This window comes from Camelus dromedarius, chromosome 14, assembly GCF_036321535.1.
Source record: "Camelus dromedarius isolate mCamDro1 chromosome 14, mCamDro1.pat, whole genome shotgun sequence".
In the NCBI taxonomy this organism is placed as follows: Eukaryota; Metazoa; Chordata; class Mammalia; order Artiodactyla; family Camelidae; genus Camelus; species Camelus dromedarius.
Window position 1 is genome coordinate 66,690,383 of NC_087449.1, and position 13,621 is coordinate 66,704,003.

At 46.0% G+C, this 13,621-nt stretch overlaps 1 protein-coding gene across 17 annotated transcripts in view; it reads right to left on the reverse strand.

Annotated features, from left to right (window-relative positions):
- CAMTA1 (calmodulin binding transcription activator 1) overlaps nucleotides 1-13,621 on the reverse strand; it is an 829,301-nt gene that overhangs the window by 744,565 nt on the left and 71,115 nt on the right. Inside the window, exon 4 of one of the 17 annotated variants that reach the window (XR_010383994.1) lies at nucleotides 12,235-12,318. The exons of 15 other annotated variants lie outside the window; for them this stretch is intronic. Coding sequence is in view for 1 of the 2 variants with exons in the window: in XM_064494111.1 (XP_064350181.1) it covers nucleotides 12,310-12,318 (9 nt within the window). In the remaining variant the exon portion in view is untranslated. Of the gene's footprint in view, nucleotides 1-12,053; nucleotides 12,319-13,621 lie in introns of those variants that run through there. One more of the 17 variants, XM_064494111.1, reaches the window with a different exon arrangement.

Sequence of the window (13,621 nt, forward strand, 5' to 3'; positions counted from 1 at the left end):
AACAGTAAGATGTGCCCAGGGCCCTAGAGGGGTGTGGAAAGCAGTGTCCATGATGACAGGGAACCAACCGGGCTGGCTGTGCAGGAAGGGTGCACGAGGAGGGACACCCAGGCTGGTCCCTGGGAGCACCTGCCAGAATCGGCAGCACTGGGGGGAAGGGCTGGCGCAGAGAAGGAAACAGCATGTGTGAAAGGACAGAAGTGCAAGAGGACACATGTGTGTGTTGGGGGTGGTGAATGTGGCTGGCGGAGATGTGCCATGTTTGCTCATGAAGGGCTGGGGGCTGGTACTTCTCTACCTGCACCTACACCTGCATCCAGAGATGCAACTGTCGGGTTAACGAATACCTTATTAGTAAAGGTAAATCCAGGTGACAATACACAGAGCCATCCAGAGAGCTGCACGTGCGTGGGTTCTAGGTACCCTGAGGATGCGGGCAGGGAAGCGCTTGCCTACTACAGGCCAAACAGCTGCCTTGGTTAAGGTTACACAGGCTACGTCACTTAAAGTTTAAATTCTAGCACTAAATCTCTGAAGAAATAAATTACAAATTTAAATGTTATGCTTTAGATTTTTTGAGGCAAGAATTAAAACAAGAGCATGCTAGCCATCCAGGTCTAATTTTTTTTTAAATGAGCAAATATCCAAATGCTCACTTCCTAGTCTCCTAGACACGCTGACCTTCACTTTCAAAGAAACTAGAATTGCGTGTGTACCAAATTAAGTAATTACGCTAACACTTTTAAAAAGTTAATCCCTTGGTTCTCTTACATGATGTGTTATAATTCACAAGTGGCGTCAAAACACAGCTCTTCTTTTGCTGGGATACATTCCAGTCCATTTGTCATAAAGACTTACGTGCAAAGGAGTGACTTTCTAAGCAACACACCATGTAGTGGGGAGAAAAACCTCAAAACAAACACCAATAAAGTCATTAACGTTCTTTTAATTTCTTGCTAAATTTCTAGTTCTTGCCATTCATAAACTTTCCCATCAGATGGAAACATTTTAATTAGAATAAAGAGAGTTTAAGAAAACTTATGAAATGGGTAAGCTTTCATTATTACTAAGTTGTGTTTACTGAGTTTTTTCTTCCGTGTGAATGAATACAACATGTGAGAAGGAGTCTATATTTAAAAGCTAAACATAAAATATAAAAGCACAGAGTCAGGGACCAAGGGGACTCTCTCCGATGCTCAGGGGATTACTGAGCTCTGGACGCTGAAAACACGCGGTAGACCTGAATTCTCGAGACTTCAGTTTACACGAAACCAACAAGCAGTTATGCCTTCAACGCGAGGTCATCCAAGGACGGAAGGTTCACAAACGCCTGGCTCCAAGTGGGCGCCTCATAATTTGGGGGCTGGCAGGACTTTTGAGGATTTGGGGGTTAATCTTAAACACAGAGAATAAACTAAAGCAATTTAAACTTGGTAAAGGTACAGAATGGGGGATCTGTTCCCTACCCCCAGGGTTCCTTACTGGTACAGGGGGTAGGAGAGCATGTGGACTGCTGTTCCTGTCGACCCTTTCAAAACGTTCACTTTCCCTGGCCTGCAAGGCTAAAACACAGCTCTCTGACCTCACCATCCATGTTTCCTAATCTTTAAACACACATTGTGGAGCAAAGCAACACACATACACACACACACACACACCACTTTGCTTTACTGTGCTTCACAGATCCTGCGTTTTTTACAAACTGCAGGTCGGTGGCAGCCACGTGTCCAGCAAGTCTATCGGCGCCATTTTCCCAGCAGCATTTGCTTACTGAGCGTCTGTGTTGCATTTTGGTAATTCTCACAGTATTTTGTACTTTTCATTATTATTCTGCTTGTTATGATGATCTGTGATCAGTGATCTCTGATGTTACTATTGCAAAAAGATTACGACTTGCTGAAGGCTCCATGATGGTTAACATTTTTTAGCAATAAAGTATGTTTTTAATTAAGTTTTGTAAGTTACATACATTTTAGATAATGCTATTGCACACTCAACGGATTAGAGTATAGTGTAAACATAATTTTTAAATGCACTGGGAAACCAAAAATATTCATGTGACTCGCTTTATGGCATTATGTAATTTATTGCAGTGGGGGGTGTGTGTGTGTGCATGTGTGTGTGTTCTGTAAGCTGTATCACCTGGGACTGCCTCAAAGCTACTGAACGTGGGCTTCCGCAGGGATTCAAACACATTCAGGATTGTTAAGCACAACTAATAGAATCTGAGGAATTTGGAGATCATGCCAAAATAAGGACAGGAATCTAAAGATATGACAAATAAAGGTAAGAATCTAAAGGATAAAAGTAAAAACCCAAGTGAAGTTGCCCTTTTTAGAAGATCTGTCAAAATTATGGATTTGTGTTCTGATGTTTTACTGTGACTCAGAAATCTCACCTCAAGCCCCTAATTTCAAGGAGTTACCACTTGGATTTGACTTGAGGCAAGAGCCATCCACCAGAACCTCATAGATGCTTTGAGAAATGTGACAGGACCTGGGGAAGGAAATGCTCCAGGGCGGGGAGAAGGTCAGAGCAGTGGCCCCTGCAGCAGCCCAGGCCTCCCTCTCCTTCCTCTCCAACCCTGCTCATCTCATCAGGAGTCATAAGTGGTTTCAGATCCACACTGACAAGCCTTCAGAAACCCTGGTCTCTCTGCTCCTTCACCCACTCTCCTCCGCCAGCCCTGGACTGCATTTCCATGCTCATTCCCAAGACCTGCGCCGTCCAGTGTGGGAGCCACAAGCCACCGGAGGCTACTGAGCACCTAAAATGTGCCTAAGTCTGAATTAAGATGTGCTGGAAGTATAAAATCCATGTCAGATTTCAAAGGTGGAGTACAAAATAAAGGGAAAATATCTCAATAATGTTTACACTGATTACATGTGCACATTACATTTTAGATACATCAGGCTTTATAAAATGTTAGTAAAATTAATTTCATTTGTTTATACTTTTTAAAAATATGGCTACTGGAACGTTACAAATTACACATGTGGCTCACATTACACTTCTACTGGACGAACCGCCCTAGAACTTGATGTTAACCACAACTGCACCCCTTCATAACATCACTTTTAAAAGCACCCTACTCTTTGACTATACCAACTCCAACAATTTCTTGGCCCTACCCCTTGAATCTAGTGACCCCAGGGCCTCTTGCTGCCCCTCATCTCCCTCCTGCTTCACTTGTGCTCCCTGCCTGGCTTAGAGCTCCGTAGCACTCCCCTCACAAGATCCCAATTCCGGGTTAGATCCAGCTCCCTGCCCTCTCCTGGACTGCCCTGGGGCAGCAGAAAACACAGCTCCTTGAAAGTGCCTGCTCAATGCCCTATCCTCCCATTTTTGCTTGAACCAGCTAGAATCAGTGACATCCTTACCCTTTCACTCGTCCAGCTCTTATCAGTCACCAGGGACCTCCGTGCTGCCGGACCCAAGGTCAGTTCTCAGCAGTATTTGACACAGAGGATCACGCTCTCTGCTTTGAAACACTCCTCGCAGACACCCTGCTCTCCCGGCTTCCTTCCCTGGTGTTCCTTCTCATCTTCTGCCCTTTCTTCTCCTCCCTCCTCTTATCACTGGGTATCCCGTGCTCTGTGTTTGAACTTCTCTCTCCATCCACTCTTCCTACAGGATTTCATCTAGCCCAGAGCTTCAAGAACCTTCAATATGCTGAAAACGCTAAAGGGTCTAAACTGTGACTGCCTACTTGACACCTCCACTTGGCATATTAAAGTTAACATATCCAAGAGCTCTCTCCTCACCCATCTCCCCAACCTGCTGCTCCCCGGGTCTGAGATCAGTGAACGGGAATTTCATCCTTCCAGTCGCTCAGCGCAAAAACACTGGCTTCATCCCCAACTCCTCATATTTACAGACAACCAATCAGCTCTTCCTTTGAAACACATCCAGCATTTGCCCACTTGCTGCCCTGGTGCAAGCCACACCAGCCCTTGCAACAGTCTCCTCACCGGTCTCCCTGTCTCTATCCCTATCCCCCTAAACCAGTGCCCAGTAAACTTTATCTTAAAGAGCCAGATAGTAAATATTTTAGGTTCTGTGGGCCAGATGGTCTCTGTTGCAACTACTCAACTTGGCTGTTACAGCTTGAAAGCAGCCTCAGACAATACGCAGACGAATGAGCATGGCTCTGTGCCAGTAAACTGGAACTTAAACGGACACTGGAATCTGAATTTCATGCAAGTTTCATGTGCCACAAACTATTATTATTCATCTTACCTTTTTCCAACCATTTTAAAATGTAAAAAGCATTCACAGTTAGCTGGCTGTACAAAAACAGGCAGCAGGCTGGATCTGGCCCTCGGGCCATAGTATGCCAACCCCTGCCCTAGGCTACTCTCTGCACTGCATTCAGAGTGATCCTTTTAATCACGTCATTTTCCTGCTCAGAAAATCCTGCAGGGCTCCCCTTCTCATTCAGTAAAATCAAAGAACTTAGCTCGACCTACAGGGCGGTATGGGCTCTTGCTCCTGACCACCTCATATGCTCCTCCCCTGCCTCGTACCCCTCAGTGCGACCACAGTGGCCTGCCCACTTCTTTTGCTATGGCCAAACCCACATCTGCCCCGGGGCCTTGGCTTTTGCTATTGCCTCTGCTTGAAATACTCTTACCCCAGATATCTACATGAATCATGTGTCACTTCCTCCAAATCACCTGAGGAGAGACACCTGCTAGTCGAGCCAAACCAGGGCACGCCGACACCCAGGAACCCTTAAAACGGTCTGCCGTGCTTCGCTATTCTTCGTCACACTTACTCTCATATGATGTTTATTTCTTCATTTAGTTAGAGATTAACTGATTCGGCAGTTTTTCAACAGGGAAACAACAGCATGGCGTCTGAGGGCATGACACCTGGAGGGAGACGACCGGGGCTGGAACGCCGGCAGCCCCCAGGACCAGCCGCGCGCACCGAGGAGTTATTTTTACCTCTGTACCTCAGTGTCCTCATCTGTGAAATGAGGACACGAAAAGCACCTCCGTCCTCAGTGCTCTGAGGCCTGGCGAGTTAATGAATGTAACTGGCACACAGAACACTCAATTCGTGTTACTTGCTTTCTGTTTATTGTTTATTACCCCTCCTCGCCAACCAGAAGACAGGCTCTTTGTGAGAAATGGCTTTGTTTTGTTTACTACTTTATTCTCCTCACCTAGGACAGTGCATTCCGTAAGTACGTACTGAACAAATGAATAAATGTTTGAATATGTCAGTCTCGGAGAAGACAGAACACTCCACCACCCCCACCACCACACAGATAACAGGGAGGGCAAAAGCTTTCCGGACACCCACCACAGAAAGAGAAACAAAAACCCTGCGGTTCTAGGGGGGTCTGCTGATGTTTCTGTGCAGAACGCTGAAGGAGGCACACCCGCCACCCTCTGAGCAGCAATAGGGTCACTTCACGAGAAACCTCCCATAATTCAAACCTGTGCTGTATACTCAGAGGTTACATGTTCAGGTCTCTAACTGAATCAGAGAAGAAGCAGATTGCATAGTCAGGTTCAAATTCCGCATGTAAAATGCCAACTTAATACCTTAGCAGCGCAGTTCCACATGGGCCTGACAGTATCTCCTGGACACACGCATGAAAGACGGCGTACTCAAAGTAGCTTACATTTAACTGACTTCTAAAAACAAAGAACATCTCCTCAAATGAAAGTCTTTCCCGGGCAAAAAAGGTGGTAAAAACACTTCCATCTACGCATCACACATACTCATCACTCACAACCATCACGAGGATCAAGGACTTGACAACTCTCCTAAGGCAACGGAGTTTTGATTTATAAATGGTATTAAGATGACTTAAAGCACCTCTGAGTTCCACCATTCTGTGAATTGGTCTTTAATGTGAAGATGCTTATACATGGCCTGGTGTAACATGGGCTCTCCTTCCAGTGAGAAACCCTTCCTCCTTTAAAGAAACAGGGACGATAAGGTCCCCCCACCATTAAGCAAAGTAGACAACTTCCCTCCTGATCCTCTAGACTAAGATGTTTGACTGTGAAATAAGAAACGAGCATCTTCAGTGCTGGTTTGACCAGAGAATAAATGAGTGAGACACAGGTGGTGAAAACACACCTTTATCAACCACCACAGAATGCGGGTGTGTAAGTGCCCACCTGCACTGAATGCCAGGAAGTCATGTGCTTGGGTAAGTAAACGATCATGTCGTAGGGTAAGAAACTGGGGGTCAAGGAGCGGGTGAACCACACGAGGTTAAAGTGAACTGCCTGCCCCCTCCTGCTGACAGTGACACCACAGGGCAAGTGGCAGGGACTCACTGGGGGAGGTTTTTCGCAGAAGTGCTAAGTCCTGAGATTCGTCTTTTCCTGTCATCCCGCCCAGCGGCTGCTTTGTTTTTTAATTCTGCAGTTGGTTGGTCACTGAGGTCACGGTGACACAGCACAGAGGACACGCATGAGCTGGACAGCACACATCCCACCTCTGTCCTGAGCTGCTACACAGGGGCAGAACCTGAAAGTCAGGATGACAGCGCTCTAACTTAATACCGTATTTAGCCGACGATCCTAAATAACCCTTGGTCAGCTTTTGTGATCTAGCACAAAACCACATGCCTTGTGATACACCAGCTGGGCTGCGGTAATGCCCTTGACTTGAGGCTTAAAAGCTTTGGTTGGGACATAACTTTGATGTATTGAATTTCCATTTCAAACTGCAATGATTATCCCTGGATTTGGCATCACAGAAGGTGCTACCAAAATTAGATTATGGCTGGTCAGTAAGACTACCTCTCCCCTCTGGGCACTCCTAGGAGGGCTGCTACTCTGCTTTGCTTGTTTGCAAGATCGAAAAGCCATGGCTGTTTGGTTTACAGGATGCAGGGATAAGAACCATCTGCCTGGTCTGGTGTTTCTTTAATTAAAACTTTAATTACAGATATATCTCTGCACAGATACGTGCAGTCTATCAGCTCCTGTTCTTAATTACCTGTGCTAATGAGAGCTGAAAGGAGAGAGAATGTTTGCTGGGTGTCTCCTACATGCCAGCACCTGTGACAGACGCTGGACACGCACCAGAGGAGGTCACGGAACCCAGTGTCAAACAGCCGCCACAGGCTGCAACCCGCCCTGCCGGGCCTCTTCCCATCGCTACAGAAGAACACAGAAGGCCTTCGGGCTTCTCCCTTGGGAACATGAAGGGCTAAGGGGTAAAACGCTCTCAAGGACCAGCAAGAAGAGCGCTGAGGGCTGGGTATCAGGCTGACTAGTCCGAGTCCTGTGCGGGCACGTGTGCTGTTGGCCTAGCATGTGGTCCCTTCCTGAACCCGCCCACAGACACGCGTGGAAAGTCTGGTCTAAGTCCTATGACTCTGAGGCGTGTCGCCCGGAGCCACGTTAACCAGAGCGGCGGTCTCCCAGCGACAGGAAAGGCACAGATGAGAACAAACAGCAGGTGCATCCCGTGCACTAGCCCGCAGCCACCGTCTGCCTCAGCACCGCCCCCGCTGCCAGGGCAGGCTGTCACTGAAGGGCAAAAATTTCTTTCCATACTCAGACCCTGTGTCTCAGTCTCCTTACTGCCTCCACAGGACCTGCTCAATGCCAGCCCGCCCGACCCACTGGGCGGGGGCCACACACAGCTGCTGGCCGCCTCAAAGCGTGCTAACCTTCCATCATTCGTTCATTGAGAGGGGAGGTGACGGGAGAAATGCAGAAGGGGGGAGACTGGCTATTTCTCCGTCATCTCCCAAGGCCACAGGCACCAATGACATCCACGTGCTCCGGCACTGGATCTGCGCCCCTCCCCGGGCAGCAGGTCTGGACCGGCTGAGGGCCTCCAGAAAGGGCCTGCCCCTCTCAGGAGCGGCTCCGCCATCACCAAAATGACTTCAGACTTCCCAGCTCCACAAGCTACGCAGCAGATACACTAAAAGCCAGATGCAAGCACCTCTAGCATGGCCAAGCCCATCACATGGCCCAGATCCCATCCTGGTCAGTGATGGCGTCTCAAACTGTTATGCCAAATTAGCTACATTTTAAAGATAAAAACCACTCCACTTAAGAGTTGTGGACCACACAAAATCTGGCAATTTTCAGAGTGATTTGGGGTAGTGCCTCCACCTCTGAAAGACAGATCCTGAGACAAATCAACACATGTCAACTGCTGGGGACACCCACGACATGGTGCCAGGTTCCTTGCAGGATCTCGAGTATGTTACAGTCTGATGATAGATACACCCAAAGCACGTGGTAGACGATGGAGAAAAAGAGAAACAGAGGAAGAGGGGGTTGGGGAGGAGAGGGAAGGAGGCACGGAGAAATAAATGCATACAAGAGGGGGAGAGAAAAGGAAGTGAAAAAGCGAAGCAGAAAGGAGGCTGCCTGTCTGCTGCCTCATTTTGCCCCACAAGCACTCTCAAACCTGGTGTTTGTGGTGGTCAAATGCCCACTCCCAGAGGCTATATTCTATGGAGAGGACAGCTGGACTCCTCCCATAGAAAGGGTGCTGGTTACTTGTGGGTGAACTACCAAGCTGGCCCACAAAGGCCTACTTTAACTTACAGTGAAGCTAACTATAGAATTAACAGCACTGGCCCATGTTCTGGAAGCATGGGTCCCCATGTGCACGCATTATTTATACTTTTTTCTTGCTTATAACATAAATGCCCTGTATTTCTGCACCTACTAATCAGGGGCTCTATGCTAAAAAAGCCAGCCGAGTCTGGGATGGGACCAGTGCCCCGTATTTTAAGTGATCCTGATGTGCAGCTGAGATCAAGGAAGGGCTGCCATGAGCCCCTCAAAGCGCCACATGAAGGATGGGCCTTCCTGGTGATGGTGGCGGGGCGTCGCTGGAGGCTGAGGGATAGGAATGAGTGCAGCTGAGGCCCCCGCAACCAAATGGCAGAACTTCCTGCCGGGGTGTGGCCAACTTTGCCGGCAAACAGAAGGCAGCAGGGGGTTAAAGCCCCAATTCTGCAGTTTACTCGGGCTGTGACCCTGTGAGAGCGGGTTTAACCTACCCGAGCGTCAGTGTCCTCGGCTGTAACACAGGGTTAGCAAACACCACCAACCTCACAGGTAAACCCAGACGATGATGTGGAAAGCACCGGGGGAAACCTGACACGTGACAGCGACTCCCCTCCCACTTCCACCGAAGACAAGGCACTGCAGCCTCTTCACACAAGGTAAAAATCCCCCAACAGTTCAACGCTTTCTGCCTCCTTGAAAGCTTGCCAGACAGCTTACTGATGCTAAGAGAGACTCAGTAAGTGCTGACTAAGTAAAAGATGGGGCCTCTCCCACGGGGCTTTCTTTGGGCTCCGTAGCCAAAAACAGCTAAAACAACAGAACCTATCAGCAAAGGGTTAAGTTAACTCTTAAGCACCCAAACTTTTCTTCCTAAAAAGTTAGGAACCCGGATGCATTGCATTGTTTAAGAGGCGCTTAATTGCCATAAACTATCCGGCTCCTCCCTCTGTAAGCAAGCCTGCCTGGGTCTCCGAGACAATGCTGGAAGGCTAACAGGGAAACTCTTCAAAGTTTAATTTTCTGCAAGGTTCCCCTCAGAATTCCATTTCACAGAAAGCCCCATTCTGCTTGGGTTGCTCCTGGTGCGCAGGGTCCTGCCTGAAGCACACGGCCACACTGCACGCCGGCTGCCGCTCTAAGTACGGACTTCCTATGCAGCAACTCACCCCAGACTCTCCATGCCCCTCGGAGTAGGCACTGGTATTATCAACCCCATTTTAAAGAGGGGGAAACTGAGGCACAGAGAAGCGAGGTAACTGTCTTGGGGGGGAGGGATTCGACGCGAGGCAGCCCGACCCCAGCCCACGCCCCCCGCCTTCACCAGAGGACACAGCACCGTGGCCTCTCAGCAGGAAAATGCAGCTGCTGCGTGTGCCCTTTCTTCTGGGCTCCAGGGTATCCGTCACGCGGTTTCACTTATCCTCCCAACAACCCTGACAAGCGAGTAGGAGACACACAATACCTATGTTTCACATCCGATAAAACTCAAATCGAATCAATGACATGTTTTACAAACTCCTGAACGTGAAGCCGAACAACTGATTTCGCTGTTTTCACCCCCAACATGAAAGCCTTTTGAAGTCTTTCTATGTGAGGTTTTTAGTTTTTTGTGTCACTACCTTACGAGATACCAAGAGCACATCCAGAGACCCTGCTGGTCAAAAGCAGGTTTTCTGCCTCTCAGACTAGGATTTTCTCACCAAATCATGCTTATAAAAATTATATCTATGTGCCTTACAACTTATTACAAATAAGCAATGCTCATTGAAAAAAGGTAATAAATGTGTCCATATACCAGCTCTCTTTGACCTAATTGCAAAGTAACATTATCACAATAAAAACATTTCTCTTGGGTGCCTACTCACATCTCTTTAGCTCCGACCAGACTTACGAATAAAGTAACTGACCACCTCTAAAGGACACGGCAGCCCACAGGCAGGTGCTAAGAAGCCCTGGTTCTGTCAACAGGGAGCTTGTGACTCTAGGACCACCAGCCAGCTGGCCCTCGGGGGCCAGGCAGGTACAGGGCTGCTTAAGCAAGAGTGGGCAGACACCACTCAACGGCCCGTCTCAGCCCTGTGACCATCTGCTCAGTCAACTCCCAGCTACGCACCACTCCCTCAGTGCTGGAAGGATGCAGCACCAGAGGGACCGACACAGGATGGGATCTGGAAAACATTCCTACACAACTCTGAAAACATCATTTAAAAAATCACCTTAAAATGCATGTCTGGATAAAGTAGCGGCTCCCAAGTGGTAGAACACTCGTTCCACGTGCTTTCTGGCTTTGTAATCACAGGATGTTTTACCTACTTGTACTTCTCAGCTCTGACAGTTTGCCATTCTGTGAAAAGATGCCCAATAGGCTAAAGGCAGTTTCCCAGGCATATAAGTGTAGCAGACAAAGATGAGCCAGTAAGCCTGCAGAAGTGTCCGTGAGAGTTCCAATCTCCAATCAACAGCTCACTACAACTAATTTTAATTTGTGGTTCTAATGAATGACATAAACTTTTATAGGTATCAACAAAGCTCAGAGAGGACTTAAATCCATTTCCATGCTCATTTAGCAGCTTCAGCTGTGTGCAATTAAAGCATCAGCATTAAATGTTGGAGAATAAAATAATGAGACTCTTAAAAAATAATCTGTGCTTCAGCAGGCCAAGCTAAGAGATTTCACATTTTTTTTTAAAGAACATGATTTCTCAAGAATATCTTGCCAGTTCAAAGAATTAAGTCAAATCTGATTTTTGTTTTTAGATTGTAGGGTTTTTTTTTTTTTTGCTTTGAAGGAGAATACTCTGAAAAGTGGAAAACAATTAAAAAATGCATTGTCTGAAAAACAGTCATGAAATAGCATACGCATAAAGCAATCTGGTATATGGACCATCACAGTGGACTGATCAGGTTTCAGCAGAGACAAAAGGGCACTTCTGATCAGGTTTAAAATGTTGCTTGTTCTTAACTTATACCTTAGATAAAGAATAAAATACTGAAGGAGGGGGAAAGGTGAATTTTGGAAAGGAGACAACTTTCTTATCTTCCAGCCCATATGTGGAATTAAAGGGTCAAACCTTTTCTCCCATCAATACTTGAGAATATAAAATGTAATCTGAGGTTGTAGAATGTGGCAGCTAAGATGAGTAATTCAAGTTGCCACTATTTCTGGAAAAAAGATGAGTTAATCTGCAAAGGAAGGGGTGTGTGGTGTGGTGATGGTGAGAGAAGGGAAGGGGCGGTGGCGTGGGGGTGGGGTGGGACCCCGGGTGTCTGGGATGGGTGTGCGTGTGCGAGAGAGAGAGAGAGAGAGAGAGAGAGAGAGAGAGAGAGAGGGAGAGAGGGAGAGAGGGAGAGAGGGAGAGAGAGAGAGAGAGAGAGAGAGAGAGAGAGAGAGAGAGAGGGAGGGAGGGAGGGCGCGCGCGCTACGTGTGAACATCAAGTTAATTTAGCTACTGCAAAACATGAATCAAGAAGGAGATATACTGTATGGGGAAATGCACTCATTAAACTTAAATTTTTTAAGGATGAAAACACAGATTACACTTTATTTTTAAAACTGAAATGAATTTTAATACAGAAAATGAAGACAGCATTTTGCAAATTTATCGCTCAAAGGGGTATCTCTATTTGAAGAAATCAGCGTGTTACACTTTGAGAGATGAAATGTTACAGCTTGTACAGCAAAATTAAAAAATGAAATTAAATTAAAAAATGAAATGGTTACCAAGGTAATGCAGGTCAGGGGATCAAAGGTGAAGGGTCACACATTATTAAAAAGAAATCCAAAAGGACGGCTGCATCATGATCTCTGCAAAACAAAGGAGCTCCAGTAAGTAAAACTGATATCTCCGAAAATTTAAAATCAAGTTCTTGAAAAGAAGACTCCCCTGTAATTGAACACAGTCATTCCTGATTCCATGTAAAGCCATTTTTATTTAGGCACAAAACCAAATTTCAATTACCTGTTACCAACAAAATTTTTGTGAAGATTTAACCATTCAATCATATTAAAACCCCAAAATACCTCCAACTATAAATGTCTGAGAAGGACTGACATTTCCACCGGACCCCACACCCTGTCTTCCAGAATTGACAGTGTTTGATAAGCTGGCAACATATCAGAAATCTAATTTGGTCACAGCGTGGTGAGTTTTTTTCCGTTTCCTCAAGGAATGAGTTCCAGAATTGAGTTTTTGCAAATTTGTTTCATTTGAAGTAGCTGCATAAAATTTCCATTATTGGAACACTTAGTATAACAATGTTCTAGAAGACAGTAATAAAGTGATACAGGATAAAATAAACTGTGCAACTATATCTATTAAGATCTGTTCTCACACTCAACTCTCACTGCACCAGGGGAAAAAGACATTTTAGGCAAAATAACTTGCTATTTCTCCTGGAATTACACAGAATTAATAGAAACTTGACAGAAAGACTATCTCAACAATGGAAAAAAACTATATGACAGGTTAGGCCTCAATTTCTCGTTATTATTTACTTGTCTTCCTCATTAACAAACTAAAAAGGACATTAGTAAACCATAAAAGGACACAGCTAAGGTTTTGTTTTGCCTCATGTAGCTACCACGTAACCCATGGCATACTTAACTCTGCAGCAAAAGCAAGCATGACAATTAGCGGTGACAGTAAATCATTCCCATAGTCCTTTCACTAGTAAATAAAATGACTACTGTTTTATTTCTCATGATCTTTAGTCTCCACTCTACAACTAAACTTGAGCAGGCTACATGCTCAGATCGCAGGATCCAAGTTCCCTACTTCTTGCTGGACAGCAGGTTCAAACAGGCAATGCAAATGATGCCTCCCCAGCTCTGAGGGAAAATGAGAGCATGACTAGCAGAAAAGAACTTTCAGTCCTGTTCCTTCTTCCAGTCTCCTCATTTAGCTTCAGTCCTACAATATCTAACATTTGAGTTTGCCTTGTTAAAAATCAAATTCCAAAAATACTTAATATTAAAATATAGACAACTGCCCAGAGGATTTTATTAAAAGGAACAGGATATTCTTTCTGGTGGCTTAGAGCAATCAATAAACAAACAAACTCCATAAAGATTTTGTTCCCCCTGATTAGGTTTTGTTAAAAATATCTTG